General features: G+C 38.5%; 1 protein-coding gene across 2 annotated transcripts in view; it reads right to left on the minus strand.

Annotated features, from left to right (window-relative positions):
* Positions 1-21,879, minus strand: part of WWC2 (WW and C2 domain containing 2) — a 94,753-nt gene that overhangs the window by 5,572 nt on the left and 67,302 nt on the right. For both annotated transcript variants that reach the window (XM_059469887.1, XM_059469889.1), the window contains 10 exons: positions 18,846-18,969; positions 17,938-18,018; positions 17,769-17,855; positions 14,502-14,694; positions 12,768-12,938; positions 11,950-12,062; positions 10,760-10,952; positions 8,626-8,790; positions 6,039-6,131; positions 4,711-4,953 (listed from right to left, as the gene is read on the minus strand). In XM_059469887.1, the coding sequence (XP_059325870.1) occupies positions 4,711-4,953; positions 6,039-6,131; positions 8,626-8,790; positions 10,760-10,952; positions 11,950-12,062; positions 12,768-12,938; positions 14,502-14,694; positions 17,769-17,855; positions 17,938-18,018; positions 18,846-18,969 (1,463 nt within the window). The remainder of the gene's footprint in view (positions 1-4,710; positions 4,954-6,038; positions 6,132-8,625; positions 8,791-10,759; positions 10,953-11,949; positions 12,063-12,767; positions 12,939-14,501; positions 14,695-17,768; positions 17,856-17,937; positions 18,019-18,845; positions 18,970-21,879) is intronic.

Here is a 21,879-nt window from a genome sequence, read left to right on the forward strand (position 1 = left end):
ACCTCAGTATTGCCAGCTCTATTACTTATGTCTTTACTAAGCATCAACAGGACAACTACAGCTATGCCATCCACCACTTTAGCAACAAGACTGCTATTAATAGCTGTGCTTTGGCCTTAAAACTGTAACAAGGGTTTCTGGATATCAATATATAAAAATCAATATATATTCAGAATATCCAATAATTTGAACAGTAACTCTTTTAAGTTGGGCAGTCACTTGAAATTCTTAGATAAATGACCCCCACTCCTACACAGGTGAGTTCTGTAACAAATACATTTTTGCCCACATAACATGTGGGGTGCATGGCGTGGGCAGTGCTTTTCTAGACTGCAGAGGCTGTCAGACAAATGTTATTTATTGTATTTTGAATTTTGTCAGCCATTAAAATTCAATAGAAGCAGTTCACTGCTTCTATTCTTAAACAGCTATAAAGTTGTAGAGACTTTAATTTTTGATTCTTTAGAGACTTGAAAATGCTGTTCATTACCTCAAATTAAAATACATTTGCAAGGCTGAAACAGCAATCTTCAAAGCAAGTTTGTGACTTAGAAGTTCACATCCCAGTTCTGAATTCAACCCAGTAGACTCCTAAACAACAAAACCAACTAATTCAAAAGAGCTAGTCCATACTATCAGTTTCATACTGGGTAGTTATAAGAAAGCTGCTCACAGCAGGATAGTGGTACCCTCTGTCTGTTGAAACGCACTCTGGTTTTGACATGAAAGTGTTTTACATGAAAGAGAACCACCCTTTCAAAAAACTCACTCAAAATCCAGTCAGCTTATACTGCTGTTAACTTCTTCAGTCCCCAACTCCAAAATAGCTGTGATTTTAAAATGAAATTAATCTATAAGTATTGTTTTCTTTATTAGTTAGTGAACATAAATTTGCAATCTACAACTGGTAATGTCTTAATTAATTTCACGTATGTCACTGGTCATATGTTTTACCAGCTCCCCTAATTAATATTTACCATCAAAGCACTAAACATACAATATTTCAAAATTTTCTAATTTATCCTTCCCTAACTATACATGAGATTCTTGTGATTACTGCATTTCATGTTTAAGAGCATAGATGACTTGTTTTCATACTTTCTATTACCATGTATCCTTTTTTCATTTTTGAATCCATTTATTTTTTAAGTATGCTCTATGAGAAACCAGGATTTCATCCCAATGTCTCTAGTAATATGCATATGAGAAGGTATGTACATGACAAGGTTTATATTTACATTATGTTTTTGAGTGCTTTATATAAAATACAGAAAATCACACTAATACAAAGGCCAGACATTCAATAAGTCCTAAAATCTGGCACACTTTGTGGTGATGTACCCCCCCCCACCCTGGCAATAGTATAATCTCAGATTCTTTAAGTGACCTGAAACCACTCATTCACGACACTTATGTACCAAATGTGTCAGATAGGAATCTCTCTATCTGGGCTTAGCTTAAGCTTAAGTTAGTTTAAGATGACAAAGAAGAACCACTATCAAAATTAGAGCTGAAATGCTATTGCCTGTCTTGTTCTTCTGTGGGTTTTGTATAGAATAAACTGAATCCAAAGAAAAACTAGCTGTGCTAAACAACAAATCACTGGACAAGGACATACATATTGGTATTAATGACATAGTTACATATTCCCTCAACATAAATTATGTACTAAAAAGAAATAAAGAAGATATTTACAGGAATCTTTTTTAGATATTAACAACAACAGTACTTTAGAGGACACTAGGTGTCTGAAAACTTACTTGTATGAGGATTTAAGACTCAAACTTTGAAACCCTGTATGATTTCTCACAAATATCCAATCTAAACAAGACAAAATGCTTCTGGTACACAGAATTATCTCTGTTCTCTGATCTGCAGGTATTAGTGGGCATTACATACTTGCTGCACTTAGGGAGGTGTGGAAGGAATGAGAGGGAAGGTATGGAGTCTGTGGATCTGGCTTCAAGCAGAGTAACTAACTGCGTGCTAGCAAGCAGCCGCTGATTTTTAACATCCCCCACATCAGTGGTTTCATTTTTCACTTGAGACTCTCTCAATTTCTCTGGTGTTTCCAGCTGCTGCATTAGTCTGTGCCATTATAATGCCTGCAGGATCTAAGAAATAATCTATGACAATGTTCTCTAGGCTGCTGTATTTTGCTAACCCAAGGGGAAACACTGACAACACAGTACAGCGCTCTCAGGGTTGTTTTGCTCCACAGGGGAAGGCTGCAGTGATTTTAAGGGTAGAAATATTTCTAGAAACTTTGTAAGCACTCTTCAAAGAGGTGGAGTGACTGTGATCATTGTTCTGACTTTTACCTTGGGAAGGAGGACTTAAATGCTGTGCTACTGCCCGCATATATTTTAGGAATGTATATTATTACCCTTATTGTTCACCAGTGTGTGTAATGGTGTTGATCACAGACAGCAGCCATACAAAATGTGACAAACCTACCTCCTGCCTTGGAAGAGCCAGCTGAAATAAAGCAGAAATCCAAAGGATTCATAATATGAAATGTTGCAGAGGCATACTCTGTTATAGAGGGAAAGTTTTAGAATGGGAGTAGTTTTAAATAAAACACTCAGAAAATATAATTTCTGTCCTGCATCCAGTATTAGATATAAACTATTAAATTCCACATAAACTTAGCTATGCTCCTTTTCTATAAGTTACTATTTTTATGAGTTAAAACTTGGATCAAATGAATATAATGGTAAAAATCAATACAGTTACACTAAGTTTAAACACTGCACTATCTTCCCCCATTTTGCCCAATGTTTTTCAGAATACTCGTCAATGTTCACCCTAAACTCTGCTAGTGTTATATTGTCATTTTAGTACTCCACTAACTATAACCAACAATAGATGCCAAAAAGTGGGACCAGAAGACACAACAGGACATAAATGTAGAATTGGGAGAGCATGCAGGGGAGAAGTTTTATTTCCTAAGGTATCAGTCAAGGACTTCTTGAAATATGTGGTGCCATTACAATTTTTCTACTATGAATTTAGCCAATCCATAAATTAATAATTCTTGGAACCTATGCAAACTTGCAGCACTCAATGTTTTATTGAAAACATTTTTACAGTTTCTGAATGTCATGCTATGTTTGCTTGCATTTAACCTGCCACCTGTTCAATTTTCTACTTCTTGGTGAATACAAGACCATGATTAATTGCTCTTTTCCACCTCACTCATGGTTGTGTGGACTTCAGTTGTAGCTACTTAGCTGTTCCTTAAACAGAAAATGTTTCTTCCCTTGACCATCCTTGTTGACTCTCTGCAATTTTGTCATGCACTTTGAAAAGGGAAACCGAAAATAAACTATGTTTATGGTACAGGCATAATAATATTTAGACCTTAAGGCAATGATATGTTTTATTCCAAGTATTTTTCTTAGCAATTCCTGTCTTATTTGCTTTTTGACATCTGCTGATCCTGTGATGTTTTTGTTTACGTTTTGTTTCTCATATGTGGAGTACCTCATTCCTAACATTTCCTAACAAAGAGCTCAGCTTTGTAAATGTAAATATTAGGATCATCCTTTCCTCTTCTCCACAAGGCTATTTACTGACATTTAGCTTTAAAAAACAACAAAACAAACAACTATTGCTTACATATGAGGAGGGCCTCTGCACCTTGTTAAAACTTTCCATTTTTACAACTCAGAATAACCTGGTGTATCAAAGCACTAGTCTATCAACCATAAAGAGCTAAGGAGCACAGATCCCTCCTGGCTGTCACTCACAACCTCCCCTCACTGAAAACTGATGTACACTGATGGACTTGGATGGGAAGGGGGAAGGTGCCTACTCCAACCTCCTGCTCACAGTAGATGATGCCAGAACTGAGTAGTCAGGGTCTTGACCAGTTAGGTTTAGAATACCTCCAACTGTGCAGATTGTGTGGGTTTGTTTTACATTTTTTCCTTGGTTAGGTTTTTAACTCCTCCAACAACCTCTCCAGGGCCCTATTCCAGTCAATGACCTCCATAATGATTTAAAAAACCAAACAACCTCCCAAAAAACATAATAAGAGCCCCACAACATCTAACTTATTAATGTATCTTGTTGGAATTTTCCATATTCCAACTTCTCATTGTTGCATCTCATTCTTCTATCCTATTTCTTGTCTTTTAATCATGTGGGGGCATCTCACCTTATGGCAATGCATATATATTTGTACTGTTTGACAGACCATCACATAGAGAACAGAACCTGGCTTTCCTTTGCCAAAACCACAGGAAGTATGTCCTGCATGAAGAAATAAGCCACTGCCTTTTCCCCATGCCCTTACCACTCTAAGGAGTGGTAATTGCTCCTTCTACCTGTTACAAGCATCTTTTGGCTACAAGTTCTGTGCAGACTGCAAAGCAACTGATGCTGAGGGACAGAAAGCACATGCAAATCTGTAAAAGCATGGCTGGGATGTGAGAATTCTAAACTAAGTTTTAAGTAAATGCTATTTACTACACCAACCATAATTCTTACTTCAAATAACAGAGGGCACGAGGAAAATGTTACCTCAAATTCTACATTTAATATAGTATTAATCAATAAAGAAACAGTTTACACTACGTAATTCAGAGATGTAATTAGTCAAATGTGAGCTTCTGTAAAAACCTTTTAACATCGTTGAGCAAATTCTTTAACAAATTTATATCAAAGGTAGGGGCATACTTACACATATGTGAATGCTGCTCATACCTGTTTTTCAGCTTGTTTCAAGAGTTTCTGGAAACGTTCATCCTCTAGCACACACAGAGGAAGGTCTGCCTCTCCTCTGCCTTTCATCTCCTCAAGCTTTTGTTTCAGGTCCCTCAAGGCCTGGAGCTCGTCGTTCAGACGGTTCTGCCTCGTGCGCGACACCTGCAGGTCCAGCTCCAAGTCCAGGGAAGTGCGCATGGGGCACTCCTGCGCAGCTCTCCGCAGCACGGGCTGGCAAACGGGCTGAGCCATTGGGAGACAGGACAGTAACAATTAATACAACAAAAATAGAGAGGCTGGTGGAGAGCTTCACATACTGCAGTCAGAAAAGCTCAAATATTCTGGAGGGGGAAGGGGGAGTTTTACCAGTCTTTTTTTCTGAAGTAAAAAAATTCACCTATCCTGGATTTTTTCTTTAGTTGCTAGCTAAAAATAAATGCTCCAATTAAGTGCACAATGATGTATTTAAGGTTAAAAACAAAAAAAACCATTCTGATCCCTGGGATGACACTGCTTGGAGACACAACACCACACAGAATTCCCCACAGATGTCAACTACATTATTTATTTTTGTAAGTATTTGCTTTTTCAAGGCCTATCTGAACACATAATGTTTTAAACTCTGTAAACATGCACTTCTTCAGCTTATTTCACATTATTTACTGTCCTTTCACAGTGATTTTCTGCATGAGTAAGTCAGACAGGAGAATCCACCTCAGACTATTCAGTATCCCAGACTTTTCTTTCTTATGCACAATGTATCCTGCTTCCTGGTAACAAGGCTTCCAAAGGGCTATTTTTCTAGTTACAATTAAGATTAAAATATAACTCTCTAAATTTATGTAAGAATGAGTTTCATGCAAGAGACTCTTACTCTCTTGTCCTTCAATCCTTTTGCTACTTGAATACTTTGGTGAAGTGTCAATTCCCTTTAAAAGGACATCTAAATCCTTGAAATCTTCACCAAAATTTGCTCAAGATGTATATTGCTGGTGTTGACTTTTGTGCAGCACAGGCCACTTTGTGTCACATTCTTTAACACAGATCCCTTTTGACAATAAGTTCAACAAGAAATGCCATGATGCTGAGCATCAGTGTCTCGCTGCTGGCTTCAGTCATGACCAAAACAATACAGGCTTTGTTGGAGGGGAGCTGACATTGGACTGAGACCAATATGTTGATATTTCAACATGAAACTACAGGACAGAATCGTGGTACTTGTGTTGCTTTTGCTGAAATACTTGAAATAAAGGGTATCCTTTATGTCATTTGGTATTCCCAGTGTCCCCATAGTTCACTGCAAACCACGTGCAGGTAACAGCACATACCCGTTTAACTCTCAGGCTCCGTCGTTCTGTGGCATTTCTCACAAACAGAGACTTCTTGGCCAGCGTGGAGCTGTCGCTGTCGCTGCGATTCAGCTGCCAAAATGTACAGAACAAACAGACATAAAGCACCTCCAAATATGAGAGGTGCAAATACACCTGCACTGGTAGAACCAGTCAGGGAACCTCAGCCTTTACATACATGTAAGGTCATATTCTTACTATAAAGTTAACAAGTTTGCAACTAGAATAAGCATTTACTCTAAAATTATAATCCTATACCAGGACAACCATTGATCTTACCGAATGAATAGTGAGTCTCTTTAGGAATTCAAGGAAGGTAACCATGGTTATTACGTACTGATAAATCATTGTCTGGCTGCAGATACAAACTATGGATGTTGCTTACCTGGGGCAGGCTTTTAACAAATTTACTATAGGGAAGGTAAATTACTGTAGACATGCACCCGTCCAACAAGCAGTATTTTTGTATTGTTATTAATTGCAACAAACAAAGTGTGCCTACAGCTTCCTTCAGAAGCACTGTCTGCTTCTTAAAATCATGTGCCACAGCTCAGCAGTAGCTTCTTCACAACTTTAGCATTATTTCATACACATCAGTGCAGAATGATTGTTAGGTGCATCAGCATCAGTAGGTGGTCAGAAGCATCCCTCTTAAGAATATGTATTTCAACTCTTCAGGAGAGGACAAGAAAAGAAATCCTCCTGCTAACATTTCAGTAAGAAAAGACAGGGCCCTAAAGTGTGCTTACACAGGGCTGACTGGGAGCTGGGGTCAGAAATACAAAGTACTCCTCTTGAGAGACAAATCTGTCTTTTCACCATGAACCATTACTGGGAACTCACTCCTTGATACAGAGAACCAGCCATCGTCACTGATGTTCTTTAGGCACTTTTCAAGGGACATTTTCCAAAGCACCAACACTTTAGTTCTGTCCATTAGGCCTCAAAGATCTCTGTTTTCTGTAATATCAGAGGTGCTCTCTTAAAGCCAGGCTATCTCTTCTGATTGGAGAGCAGCTGGCACTTCACCAGAGTGTATCCAACAGGCGCTTTCCTCTCCTACAGCACCATAATGCAAGTAAGGCTGGATATGCCTGTGGTACAAGCTGGGGACTGGGACTGGGGACACCCCAGCTCTTCAGCCTTCTTTGTGAACTTGGATGCAGCTACAGTGCCCACTCTGGAGCCCCCAGCAGTGGGCAACAACTGTTTCTGACACTGCCAAAGACAGATCTGCAGACATGTTCTTTTCACAGGGTATTTTGCTTCCAGGCAATATCATACACAATGAGAAACAGAATGGTTTATTCCAAGTTAGTTTTTTTTTTTTTTTAATTCTGGCTCTTGGTAGCAGATATGTAGCAATGTTCAAAGCTACAAAAGCCCAATACTTTTCCAGATGCAGAAATTTCCAAAGTTTGCACTACCTAAACTACTAAAACTACTGGTTTTACTTCCTGTTGAAGACCTACATAGGCAGCAGGCTAAGGTGAAGTTTTTTTGCTAATACTACCAATTTCCATTTAGGAATTAAATTCCAGCACACGAACTAAGACGAAGGCTAGTTTCTGAATTCAGCCAATAATGTATCCAAATTGTGTAAAGACTATTAGAAAACAATCTGCTATATTTCATTCTGGAGGGTATATGGAATAGTTATTTAAGTACGTAGGTATTGACTAAATATTTTGGTTTTTTGCCAGTGAGAATCACAGAGAAGTGATAACATTAACATTCCCAAATGGTTAAGGCAAATGCCTCTAACTGAACTGGGGAATTAAAGCATAGGTATTACTTTTTTTAAAAAAACATACTTGTATGAATAACCTGTAGAAACTAAAGATCAAAATAACTGCCTTTTCTATGGTATCTGTGATTAAAATCTATAGAGCTGGTAGTTCATGCTTATATCTTGTAACACATTATTTTCATAGTTTAGCAGCAGCAAGACTCACAATTTAAATCTTTTTTTTCTTTTTCCATGCTACCATAGATCTAGAGAGACTGGAGAACTTAGCTGCCAAAGCCATGTTTAAAACCCAGCCCCGAGGCAGCGCTTGCACATCTTGCAAAGATGCAATTACAGCAGGATTTGGGCTGCCTAGGTTTAAAACCAGCTGAGATACAAAGCGAGATTTAAAATTGATGACTGAGCTCTTTCCACACTGTTACCCTTAAATGGTTGCATTATTAAAATATGGTAATGCAATGGCATTTTACAGTGAATTCTATTTCATGTTGTAACAAATTGTTTTGCTGCGAGAGTGCTGGAGTTGCTGACGTGCAGGGAAACACTTTTTGCAGAGAGCCAGCACAGGCATCTGTGTTATTTCTCTCCAATAGGATGTATTTTTGCCCTAGCAGAGGTGTTTTGCAAGAGTATGCAACTCTGCTGAAAGTCAATTCTACTATACATCAGCTCAGATAGGGAAGGACTCTAGAGAAAGAGGCTGTGCCTCTTGCAGGGAAAAGCAGTACATGACTCGGTGTCATTAACGCTTCATTCCCAAGAAGTTAAATGACTCTTTGGTTAATGGCTCTTCATCCCAAGTGTCTCTGCTCCTACCCTGCAGATGTATTGGTTCCGCTGGCCTGGAGAGAAGGTTTGGGAGCGCACTATCATGCTGTTCCTGACAAAGGGACGCTGTCTGCAGCTCCAGCTGGCTCTGTCCTTGGGTCGGACTGCTGAGTTCTCGTTAACCAATTCCTCAGTGTTAGTCTCTTTATCAACCTGTGAACAGGAATTTAATGGATAAGACTTACTATAACCAGATACATGCCCCCACATAGTTTCTGTGCCTTCAGACTTCACAAGCATTCTCATTACCTTGTGGTGGATGGAAAAAGACCAGCGGCAAAAAGCACTGTGCATTTACAGAGAAGCTATTCTAAGTAAAGAAATACAAAATTCCCAAGAGGCGTAAGAGTGTGTGGAGAGGCTTTGAAGGTACTCTTTGTAGCCAGTAAAGCTGAAGCTTTTGCAGAAAGGCCTTTGCTGCTTTGCTGCTTGGCAGAAGGTTTGAGGCAAACACAGTGCAAGTAATGTTTTTCTTTGCCATTTGCAGACATGATGATTATTGCACATTTATATTTACTTTGTCTGGTATTTGCAGAAGAGCAAAGTTCTGCCATGCCAGAGATGGTGCCTGTGCACACTGAAAGGGGGCAGCTGGGAAAGTTACACTGCCCAGGTCCTTCCAGACATACTGCCATACATCCCCAGGCCTCAGCAGCAGGACTGCTGTATGCACTCTCTAGAGCTTCACCGGCCTTGTGAACTCAGGGAAAAGACACTGCTGGCTGCTGTCCCTCAGCACAGCCTGCTGCCCACTAGAGTTGTCCCACATGTGCCAGAGGGAACCTCAAGTGGCTCCATCCCAGTGGGTGGCACAGCCTGTGCTTACTTCCATGCTGCAATCATCCTGGCTCCTGGGCTAGACCAAGCTCTACAGCAGTTGGGACATCCAGTGTTACTGATGAGCAATGGGGTTTTTTCTTCAGCTTGGGTCATTTAATGAGGCTCATGGTTTCCACAGTGCAGGAGATAAATACAGTGACCTAAATAGCACAACAGCAACCCTGAGAGCATGTGGCCTACAGAGATCTGTGCTGTGTCTGGCTCTGCAGTGGGGACTGCTGTCTTTCACTCTTTGTCTGGGTCCACCCAGGCCAGGCTTAGCAAAGCACTTGTGTGCATGGCTGACCTTCACATGTCGTCCGTGCCATCTCCCCTTGCCCAGTTAGGGCTTTGATCTATATTTACTTGCTACCCAGCAGACTGTCAGTCCTTTTAATACCACAGCCTTAGCTCATTTGGCATCTTGCCACATTAATTGGAAGTTAATTACAATTTTCAGCAAGTCCACTGAGATGTTAAACTTTTGTATTGTCACAAAGTTGAAGGAACGAGATGTCATTCTTCATCTTTTTACTGAAGTTATTTTATAGAACTTGTGAGTTTAAAATATGCAACAATGTTTTTACTAAGATGCAGAAAGATTCTAAAAATTTTATTTCTGAGAGTGTTCTACCACATCAAGGATATGTTTACTAAACTTTTAGTAAAAGTGCTTTCAAGAAAGTGGAATATAATTTCAAAAACAACAGTTACCAAGAACTGTGTGGATACAATAGTACCCTCAATTGTTCAAAAGTATACACAGTTTTAATACACATTTTGGAATTTTCTGTTCATTAATCTTTTGTCCTTTTTTCTGCTAAGACAGTTCTTGTATTTCACGCCCAAAAATTAGGGGAAAAAATAAGGAAATCCCTGCATTGGCTTTAAGATCTTGACCCTTGTCATGTGTTTTTTCCTGTTGAGCAGACAAATCAGAAAAAAAGAAAAGGAAACAATGAAACAGATGTGCAGAAATATTTTAAATATGCACAAGCTGAAGCTACTGAACTACTCTTGTATTTTGAATGTCCTCCATACGCAAAAAAAAAAAGTGAAGGTAGAGAGTCTTGGTTAATTGTCTTGGACTTACAAGTCCTGCTTAGCATGTCTGTCCAATGTCCTCTTCATAGTTCACAAGTGACCACACCAATTTTGTTACATGTACATACATACAAGTGCTACAGCAAAGGCCTCATCAAATTGTAAATGCATAGATGCAGCAGACTTCTATATTAATTGCTCAGAAATAGATTTTAGACATAGTAAGATACTGCAGGAATATGAATTTTAAGATATTCACCAGTGTTAGAATTACAGCAGCTTGCTGGCTTTCCTGGGCCTCATCACTGTTCTCTCTGTTCTTGTCTTCATTCATTTCTGGTCCATCCATGAGTAACCCCAGGTCATCATTACAGTCACCTTCTACTTCCAGCTTAATGCCATCTTCCTCTTCATCCACAATTTCATCAGAGGCCTCTGCAAGCATCTCTAGCCTGTATGGACAGAAGTAGCCCAGGCTTATTATGAAAAACTGAAAAACTCACCAGAGGAAGATACCAGAAAGCCCAGACCTGCACTAATGTGTAAGGCATGCATTTTCCTGACAAGGAAAACAACTATCAGCCAAATGCTTCCACCAAGTTCATGTGAAGGCACATTTCATTGCTGCCCTAAGCAAAACCCAGCGCTACTACAGTTCACCTTCAAGGTTGTTATGACAGCACTGCACTCTATTCAATGGCTGTAACATTGATAACGTTGAAGGACTTTTGTTATAAGTTCATAAAACAAAAAGCTACTCCCCCCTTTCCCCCAGTAAAGCATGTATTTTCTTCTACACTGCAGCTAAGAAATTGAACAATAACAGAACTCAAATAGCAATTTAGCAAGAAATCTGTTTCTTGGGAAAGCTCACATTTTCTTCAAAAACAAGCTCATCAATGGAAGCACACCCACACTGACTTTGTCAGACAGCAGCTTTCTTTTCAGACCTAAAGCTTGCCTGTTACAGTTAATGCAACTATAATATTTGATATTTTGCTGCACTCCCAGTGGCTTCACAACCCAGGTGGTTTCACAGGAAGATGAACATGGAATGGAGGAGCATTGGCAGTAGGACTTCATAGAGCAGCCAAGAGACTGTAAACCTACAAGAATGTGAATAAATGACCATACAAGAGAACAAGACTTTACTCCAATTCCAGTGGTGGTGAGGCACTGGAACAGTGTGTCCAGAGAAGCCACAGATGTCCTGTCCTTGGAAATTTTAAACACTGGAGTGGATGGGGTGTTGACCATCCTGATCTAGTGGAAGGTGTCCCTGCCCATGGCAGCAGCATTAGACTGGATGATCTTTAAAGATCCCTTCCAACCCATACCATTCTATGAATCTATGGTCTCCAAAAGTACAGCCCTTTTGTTTGTCTAAGAAGAGGAAGAATGAGCTGAATCATTCAGGCCTGAACAGTGAGGGGGGAAAAGTGTCTTTACCAGTCTTCTTCAGAGGCCCTTTGCTCTTGTTCCTTTTCCTCATCTTCAGCCAGCTCTTGTTCTACTGCTTCCAGCTCAGCAGATGTCCTCTCCAGCAGAGCTGACACAGCATCCTGCTCACAAGGAAAAAAGATAAACCAGAGTTGAATGATATATAACAGGTAGGAAAATGACAACTCTTGCAAGAGCTGCATCACCCTACTGCTCCCTGATGTCAGCAGACACAATGACCCCCAGATCACGAGGGTAAGGGGTTTGAATTGTCAGTATATAGCACATTGAATAATCACTTTTACACAGAGTAAATCTCAATGAAAAACATTTGGTTTTAAAATGACAATGCAATCAAATATACTTCTGTCATCCTTCAATGTATTTTCTCATCTTCCCTATTGTACTGTTCTTAGGTGAAAAAGGGTGCTTTTCAAAGTTACATTTTCTATGCAGTTCCCTTAAGAAGGAATTAAAGCGGAAAAGCTTATTTAACCAGAAGAGTTAGTATGTTTTGCATAAACAGCATGTTCAATTCAATGGCTTTGAGTATGCAGATTCAACAGTTAATAAATTGCAATTTTTAATGTATGCATATGAAAATAAATTACACACTTAAGGAAGCTATTCAATAACATTCTTTCTAAAAAGAATCACAGCTGAAGGCCCTTCTCACACAAAGTGACTCTAGACAAAAGTGCCTGCAAAACAGGGCCTTGGACCTTCAGGATGGCAGTTCCCACATTCAAATAACTACAATGCAATGGCACAATTGGAGTCTCTGGCTTTTTTCTTGCTATCACAGTAATAGCCAGCTCATCACTCACCAAGTCCAGTGAGTCCAGTGACTGTGATTGCTTGCTTAACAGAAGCATGTATTCGTCATTTTGTTCCTTGGGTTTTTTGCCAGGACTCTGCTTGCAAGGCAACAGGTTGTACCACAGAGTACAGGTCTCATCAGAAAGTGATAAATCTGCCAGGCTGATCTGAGTCCCAGCCTGTACAAAATAAGAAAAGGAAAAAAAAAAATTTAAATTTGTTCTGTTTTCTACAAAACATTCTACTGTACTCATCATGCAAAACAGGCAGCACAAATTTGACATGAACCTTAATTCCCTTTCTAACTGTACAGTTTTTGATTTCCCTCTACTTCCAGTTAAAACTGACAAATAGAAATACATGGAAATGTCCTTCATATTGTCTATTCTGCCATCTCTTATTTCAGTCTGCAGAAATGTCTCCCCACACCATACCACAGTACTGCACACACCTGCTCTAGTGCATTCAGCAATGAAAACCTGTGCAGCACCAGCTTGAGGGACAGCAAGTGTCACATGATTTTTCAACTGTCCCACCACAAAAATCATGCATATGGCAAATAATGGATGACCTTGCTTGCTCAAACCAGGGAAGAAGGAGATGAAAAGCCAGTAAAAGAGATTAAGAAACCCTTTCATTTGGACAAACACTGGCATCCACTGAGTTGGTACTCTGGGAAAACTTCTGAAGTACTCATGTTTGGGCTGTGCCTTGGAGATTAAAATCCTTTGTTCTTTGGCAAAGCATATTATCTTCACAGCTGCTGGGCTGCACACATAGCTCTTGCCAAGACTCTGGTCATGTTGTCCAGGGCATTCTGCTGGGGATGATACTCCCAACTCTTTCATTTGATCTTTGGAATAAGTCTTGTCTTCACTGGGGTTTTTTGTTATTGTTGAGTCCTTTCTTCACCTCTGTATCCTGCCTAAGGTTGCATTTTTGTTCTGTTGCCCTTCCCTTTCCTAAGGGGAAAACTCTTACATACTGAAAAAGGCCAACACATTCCCCAGGAATTAAGTTAACTTCTGAAAAGTGAAGCTGTTTCACAATAGTCAGAGCCAATGAACCCCAGCAGACTGCAGCATCTCTTCAGTGTGTGGTAACTGCACAAATCTCACTGTGCTACTAAAATCCCTCTCGTGGTGAAAAACTAGACTTGAGTTGTACCAGACCATGCAAAAGCAATTTGAAAGTAAATGAAGCATCACTGATTCAGTGATGACTACGATTAACAACAACATTCAAAGTGACAGCTTCCAATGGGCTGATATATGAATGTCATGCTTTTTTATTTCAACAGATCATGAAGACCAAAAAGGTGTCCATCATATAATCTGAAATAACATCCAAAATGTAATTTAGTTTGTTCTTTGTGACAAATGGTGATAATGAGGGTTTGCTCTCATTATTTTTTACTGTGGCTCTTCTTCTGTTTTTACTTTAAAACCTAGCATTGAAGTTTATAGGGGTTTTATGTATAAAATGGCAAAGATGGAATATCAATCTGTAATTAAAGGGTTAAAGTAGTGTTAGAATTATCAAAACACCTTCCATCCAGGATTAGATTCTGTACCAGGAGTTTCATAGAAAGGCAGTATTCTAGGTACTGTAGCAACAACTAAGTTATGCTTCGGACTTTGTCTCCAAGTGCTGTGGAATTTTAGCAGCCTTGCCCATCAAAATAAGAGGGCACACTATAAACAAATGCATGCCAAAAAAGTACCAGAAATAAAACCACATACCAAGCATTCTTCCCGACGAGTCCTACTGACAGCACACACATCTACTCTCAGTGTCTTCTGTAGCAGTGCCACTTGAGAAATGGCCACTCTGAATATCTCGTTGAATAAAATGGTTTCCATGGCAGGATGGACTTTAGTGCGGAACAGACAGCTGATATCAGTGGAGGATGGAAGGACTGCCACTCTGATATACCTGCCAGAAACAAAACAACATCTTTACCTCTGCCACTTGCTGGTGATGCAGGGGAGAAGTTCAGTCCATCAACTTAAGGACTGCATAGCAACAAGATGGAACAGTGGAATGGAAAAGAGGTGACAAAGATGAGTGGGGAAACATTTCTCAAGAAGGAATTTCTGTGCCTGGTAAGGTAGTAGTAGCAAGAGTGGAAGCAGTTTCAGACTCTATCCAAGGTTAGTTACTGTAAACAATGAAGATCATGTCACAAGTGGCAGGAAACATGCCTTTAATGTTAATTTAAAAAAATGAGAAGAACTGGGGTGGATGTAAAAATTAAATTCTTAGAATAATGCAAGCAGCACTGAAAAGCAGTGATGTCTTTTAATCTTTTAAAGAAGCAAATCAAACAAGATTTCCAAAGAAAGCAGGAAAATAAGGAAAGCAAGGAACAAAATAGCTAGGGCCATAGCTGCTTAAGATCAATTCATAACATATTAAGTGAAACTTGGAAGAATGCATCTTGCAAGCCTAAATGGAAACACAGAGAGTAACTTGAAATTGTTACAAGGCTGCATTCATTTCATACAACCAATAGGAATTCCATGAAGCCAATAGGAATGGATATTATGTGGATAAAAGTTGTACTAGCTAACTTGAAGGTGTCACTTTAGCAGCAGCTTGACAGAGTAAAGACATTTTTAATGCAATTTGTATGTGCTATTTACCTATTGCACAGTTTCTCATACACACAAATGAGCATAGTTTAACATCTTTTCTGTGCCTATCTATTAGTCCATTTCTGGTACTGGCTTTAAATGTAAATGGCATTCACTGGACAATAGAATGCAATGAAGCTGGCTAAAGCAAGAAGAAAGAGTAGGTCAATGTAAATAATCGTGGAAATTTTTCTCTCAAAATTTATAGCACTACTGTTATATTTTCTGACTCCATGCAGAGTTTCATTAATTTTATTAAAAACTTAATTTTACATTAGTTAAATCAAAAGAAATTAGGTCTGTGAGAAACATGATTTTTTTACTTGCATTTGGGCATAATCTTTATTTCCCAGTTATGCCAAACTTTTCGTAATAAGGAGCAAAATCTAGGTTGTTTGGTTCACATGTACAGCCTGGATAGCAGGTATGCAGCATTTTGACATGCCAGTCCTGAGGTGAAGTGGTAGCATATTGTAACTCCAGTAATGCTGCTGCTGTATTCTTGTAATTGTAGGTGAGCAATTGGCAGTCTACTGAAAACACCCATTTTAATAGACTAAGCAATTAAAAACATTTATAAAAGATGTAGGAATAGAAGATAAAGTGAATCAAAAGTATGTTTAAAAGGTAGTCCATTAGAACTTTCTTTTAATAACTGTTTGCCAATTTATTGGCATCAGGCCAAATGAGGAGTAAACAAAGAAGTGAAAGAAATTGTTCTCTCACTTTGTTGTATACAAGTGGTTACTTTCATTTTCATTTATTAACTTAAAGAGTCAATCGATGAATCAGGTTTTACTGTGACAAACCTATGACTTCTCAACTGATGAAGAAGTGACCCTGACACAGTAACCCTTCAAATGTGCTCTACCTGGGCTAAAAGTGAGCAGTTTTTACAGTAGCAGTAACACCTCATGTCAAATCTATTCTTCCATGTGTAAACGCTCACCAAAGTACTAATTTATCCAACTGATGTTCTAGGAAATGCAGCTATAATGTAGCATCTTTTTTCAGACCCAATTTTTATTATTGTATGTATCTGTACAGATTATACATACATGCACATGTAAGTGCAAGTGGCAGAAAAATGCTATTTGCAAGGTCCTGCCTTTACCCTGCCCCTTCTTCCTCCTTGTTTTGTGCAGCTTTAATTTCATCAAATCTCGTTTAGCAGCAGCAGGTTAGGACTTCTTGACAATCAATTACAACTTCACACTTTAATTCCTGAAAAGAGGCCTGCTCTGGCCTAGCTTTATGTTACTGAACATCTTTTTGCCATCCTACATTATCTACTTTTCCTCTCACCTGTGTCAATTTATTCTTCTCTAGATTTTTTGTTTTCTTTTTTGTTTTCAAAATGTTAGTGGACTTGGAAGGTCAGCAGAGGAAAGACTAGTTCAAAGAAGGAAGGATAGTAGTAGAACAACCATTTGTTATTAACAAAAACAAACAGAAAAATCCAGCAAGCACCCAGGCCTCTATCCTTAATGCATCCTTTCCATATCCAGTGGCTTCCTATTTATCTGCCTATCAAGTTTAAGCCAATGGGATACAAAGGGAAAAGAACCAGCAAGAAAACTAAAATTTTCAAGGATTGATTATATCCTACTCCAATCTTATTAAGCTTTTCAACAATTTAAGGTAATCTTACAGTCTGTCAAAAAGCCTCTCAAGTACAAGTGTCCCCAAGGCAACCTGTACTTATTTATTCAGATGAGAATTTTGGATTAGAAACTCAGTGATAACATATTCATTTTCTCTACATATGATTCAAACTGCAATTTACTTTTAGACTTTGTTGGTCCAATTTGAATCAAGAACTAATTCTTAGCAGACCCCCAAGCTCTAGTAGTTAGGGATGGTGTATTTCAATGTGACTGTGTTTGTCCACTTGCAATTTATTAAATTACCACTATCCTTTAAAAGCTCACTTAAAAGACAAATACTTCTTTAAATACCATTTTACATCAAAAAGATACATAAATGTAAAAAGACAACACTGAGCTGAAAAGATGCCAAAGTATCAAATGAGTGGTTTTAGTAACTATGGCATAGCTGTTTCGCACTCACAAAGCTGGAATGTTTAGAAGCAGTAGATAAAACACTATTTTAAAATCCTTTTTTTATTCCAGTTTAGTGGAATGTGCAAATTTCTTGATAACATCTTATTCTTGCAGCATTGCTGTAATAGGCAAATACTAAATACTACATATTACATAAATACTATAATGCTAAATACTACAACAGTTTGAGAAGTTCTGTACATACTTCAGTGCTCTAAAGCCATAAATCAACCAATTACTTTAGAGATTTTTTAGAATTTATTATTACACTCTTATATCTCAACTCTATGTCAGTGATTGTTTGACTTACACCTTAGAGCCAAGGGGGACAGGAAATGCTGGAAGGTTTCTAAGCCGCACTATGATTATCACAAAACTTGAATTGCTGTGGTCATATCTGTTAAAAAAGGACAACACAAGGGAAGTTTACTATTCACACTTCTGGATCAACAGAAATATTCCCCTTGCTGGTCACTCACCTGAGTCCTATTTGTACCTGAGCAGTCTCTAGAGTTGTTGCATCATCTTCACTATATACAGTGTCCTCAGTTTCATTTGGTCTAGGAAAACCAGGCAAATACTCAAATTTTGGAAAATTATAGTTAGCTTTCAGCAATTATTAACACATGCATATACAGAACATATATCCATCCTCCTAAACATGCTGACTTAATTACAGCATGCACTCCAAATAAGAATTTCAGAGCCTGCACAACAGCAGTGCTTGTTTTAGGGGCAGTTGCTGCTGGAATAGTTTGACAACTGCAGCAATGATTCAGAAAGGCCTGAGGCTGATTACTGAAGATTACAGACCATACCATATAAACTAGTATGAAAAATCTTATAGAAGTTGTCTGGTCAAAAAATAACAGCAAGTATGTTTCTTATATCCTGATCACTGCAGTGAACATTAAGCCTCAACCTGGATTATTTTAATTCTAACATTACAACAAAGTTTGTTCATGTCTTTTCTATAACCCCTTTTTAAAAATAAAAACATTCAAAAAAATTGCTATACAATCTTAAAAATCCTTAATAAAACAAGAAGTAAAAACAGTAACTCTGAGTATTGACAATGGAGTCACATGGCAAAACCTGCATAGTTTAAATCATAGCATAGTTTCTCTTGGGAGCACTTCTAGCAAGGAAAAAACCCCAAGATTATAAAGAAGTATATTAATGCTATTCAACCAAGTTATACAAGCACAAAAAATAACCCTCAGATCAAACTTCATTGTTTGGCAAATACACCTTTCTTTCCACCTAAAAATACAAATTATTTCTAAAAAAGGCAGGGCTGGTTACCATCTTCTGCAGGTACTGTGTAACTGATCATAGATATATTTAAATTTTTGGTGGGAAAACTTGCATGATTTCTCAAACCTACTGTTTCACAGAAGCTTCATATACACCACTATCTCCAGCTACAGACTCATCAGACACAGCAGCAGACACACAAGCTGTTTTCTCCTCAAGCAGATGACCAGCTGTTCTTCTTGGTAAATCACCACCTACAAAAAGGAAAAAGAATGAAAACTAGTCCAAGAGATGAATAGTCAGAAAGAGAGATGAGCATAGCTTAGGAAGTTGTCACGTTGAAAGCAGTGACCCTTAGTGGAGTATCACAGTAGTTTTGTTCCATATCATTAAACATTCTGAGACTGTACTGCTCTTGCTACATATTCTGGCTACAGATATAACCAGACTGATGAACTTGAAAATGTACTATTACTTCTTTCCAGAGACACAGACTCCTATGATCACCCTTATGCATTGAGCTAGTTATTATCCTTCATTATCAGCCCTCACTTTCCTGATCTTTAAACCAGTATTTGCCCTGTTCACATTCAGCACTGTGGTAACACTGCAGCTACATGCCAAGTGCTTGCCTACTGTTTATTAAATATTCAAAAGTCAGACAGACATCCTCTCCCCAGTGATATAACTGCTGGAAATAAAATCCTCTCTGGTTTACTATCATCAAAAACTTTCTCTGCTACAGGCTTTCAATGACTACTTAGCTTTAATCTTCAACTTGCATTGATATGTGAGTGTCATGCCACGAAGCCACATTCTGCAGCACAGCAGCAAGCTGAGGGCCTGTGCAATCCTTTTATCTGCCAGGGGTGAGGATATTGGTATGCATTATCATCCCCATCTGAATCATGACTTTACATCCTGTTAAGATGTTAAAATTTAAGGCTCTAGATTAGATGATTGATTGCTGCATTTGTGCTTTTATTTATGGCAGTAGGAATACTATTTCCTTGATGGTGAAGTGCTCTTTCCCTTCCCCTCTCACCATGTGAGGGGTGAAGGTGATGACATGATTTATTGATTACCCTTAGGAATTACCACTTGAATTGACTTTGACAATGACAGAGACTGACTGTGGAAGAACTACAAGATATTCCAACTTGGTTTCTGACAGCAGGGACATGTGCAGAGGAGCAAATATCTCTATGGTTCACCTGTACAGAAAAGTCAGACAGGCAGAGAAACAGATGAACACTGCATCTAGAGAGCCAGTGCAGATTACATGAAAAGGAGCTGTACTACCTTCGAGTCTTTATCAATGCCCAAGTTAAGATTCAGCAGTATTCAGATTTGTAGTCCTGTAAAAACCCAAGTGTGTGGGCTGAAATTTTCAATGCAGGTTTAGTGCCTCTGGCTGAGTTTGTTCAAACCTTCCCATTCAGCATCACAGCAGTTTCAAGGATGAAACTGGAGTAGAAACACTGAACAAACCCCAGATCTGTGTCTTACTGTTAGTTACTGAAGTCTCACCATGAGGCCCATTTTACTGTGGAAACCAGAGTTACTGAAGTGCAATTAGTTAATACCTGGCTATACAAAATTCAAATACTTGTTTTGGCAGCCTTAATACAAGTTTAAAGATGAACTGTATTATGCATATGGTGCTACATGGGGAAGTATCAGTATGAAGAATCACAGAATCAATTTACATTTTAAAACCATAACTACTTTTATAGACTTAAAAGGCAAGCAGACAATATCCAGAATAAGAAATCCTCAAAAAGTGAAAAAATGTTAGAGAATCACACAGTGTCTTTAAAAATAATGATCTATAGAAATAATTTTTAAAAAATCTGATTTTTTAGCCCAAAATGTTCCCAAATTCCAAACCATTTTGAATTCAGTTCTCCAACTATGTGAGCTGCAGACAGATTGCAAAGACAGACTGAAAATTGTTGTTAATTTGGAAAGGATATGCTGCTGAAATACAGGCAGGAAAATTAATTATTGTTTCAATCTTTTATAATATGGCTCTAAAGTAAAATAACTACTGTGCTACACTATCCTGAAAAGACAAAGGACAAAAAGACCCCCTCCCCTCAGATTTTCTTTCCATGCTTTTTCAATTTTGCATTTTACACCTTCAGACCATTAGGACATCAATCAATTTCTTGTTTTCTCTCTGCACAGCGAAACAGAGTGGGGCCTCCCAGCTTGTACTAAGCACACCATACCTTTCTCTTCTGGTGCCACATTGCTCTGGCCAACTTTGAAATGACCACAGTACTGCAGTAAGCTAATCTAATTAGACAACAGATGTTATAACAGTTCCTTGAGAAAATTAAAAAAATAAAAGCAAATTTCTCATTAAAATATATAACTGTATGAACGTGACAAGGTACTTTTATTAAAAATTTAAAAACTCCAAGCACAAGGGTTCAAACTTGGTAATAAATCTGGACAATGCTCAAGAGCTAGGCCATGGTTATTCTTTAAAACACCAAACTCCTTAGTTAGCTGCTTCCCTACCAGCTCAGAAATACAATTGGAAATGCCAGGTACTGACCAGGTTTCAAATAGGGCTGCCAGTGCTCAGCACTACTGGAAATCTGTCTCACTCAGTTCTTCCTTGAGAAAACAGAGTGTAACATAAACATGAATGGTTTGCAACATACTTGAAGACAATGACACAGAATGACACCAGAAAAGAATAAATGTGCAGAGAGAGCACAACATACTGTCAGCCTGAACAAAAGGCAGCAAAGCAAGCACTCCAAGACTGAGCACGAGCCATCTTGACAGCTGGGATTTTTGAAATTCTGCCTCTGCCAAAGGTTTTGACAATATAAGATGATTAAGTATGCTGTATGGCTTTTGCTACAGACCAGAAGTGGAATTCATCACACCTAATTAACTAGTAACTAAGGATACCTTGATAACTCACAGTCATTCATCCCTTCTTCCTTAAAGGGAAGTATGCTTTAGGACAAGATGTCTCATTCTTTTGGAAGTTACCCACAGACTGCAAGGGGATCCTAGACTCACTTAGGAACTCTGTTCTAAATTGGATAAAAAGCTAAAAGCTGTGAAATTCATGTTAAAAATAGGGAAACTCTCACTGTAATGCAGTCACCTGTCTTTCTCAATTCAAAATGAAATGTAGA

Source organism: Ammospiza nelsoni, chromosome 4 (assembly GCF_027579445.1).
Source record: "Ammospiza nelsoni isolate bAmmNel1 chromosome 4, bAmmNel1.pri, whole genome shotgun sequence".
NCBI classification, from domain to species: Eukaryota; Metazoa; Chordata; class Aves; order Passeriformes; family Passerellidae; genus Ammospiza; species Ammospiza nelsoni.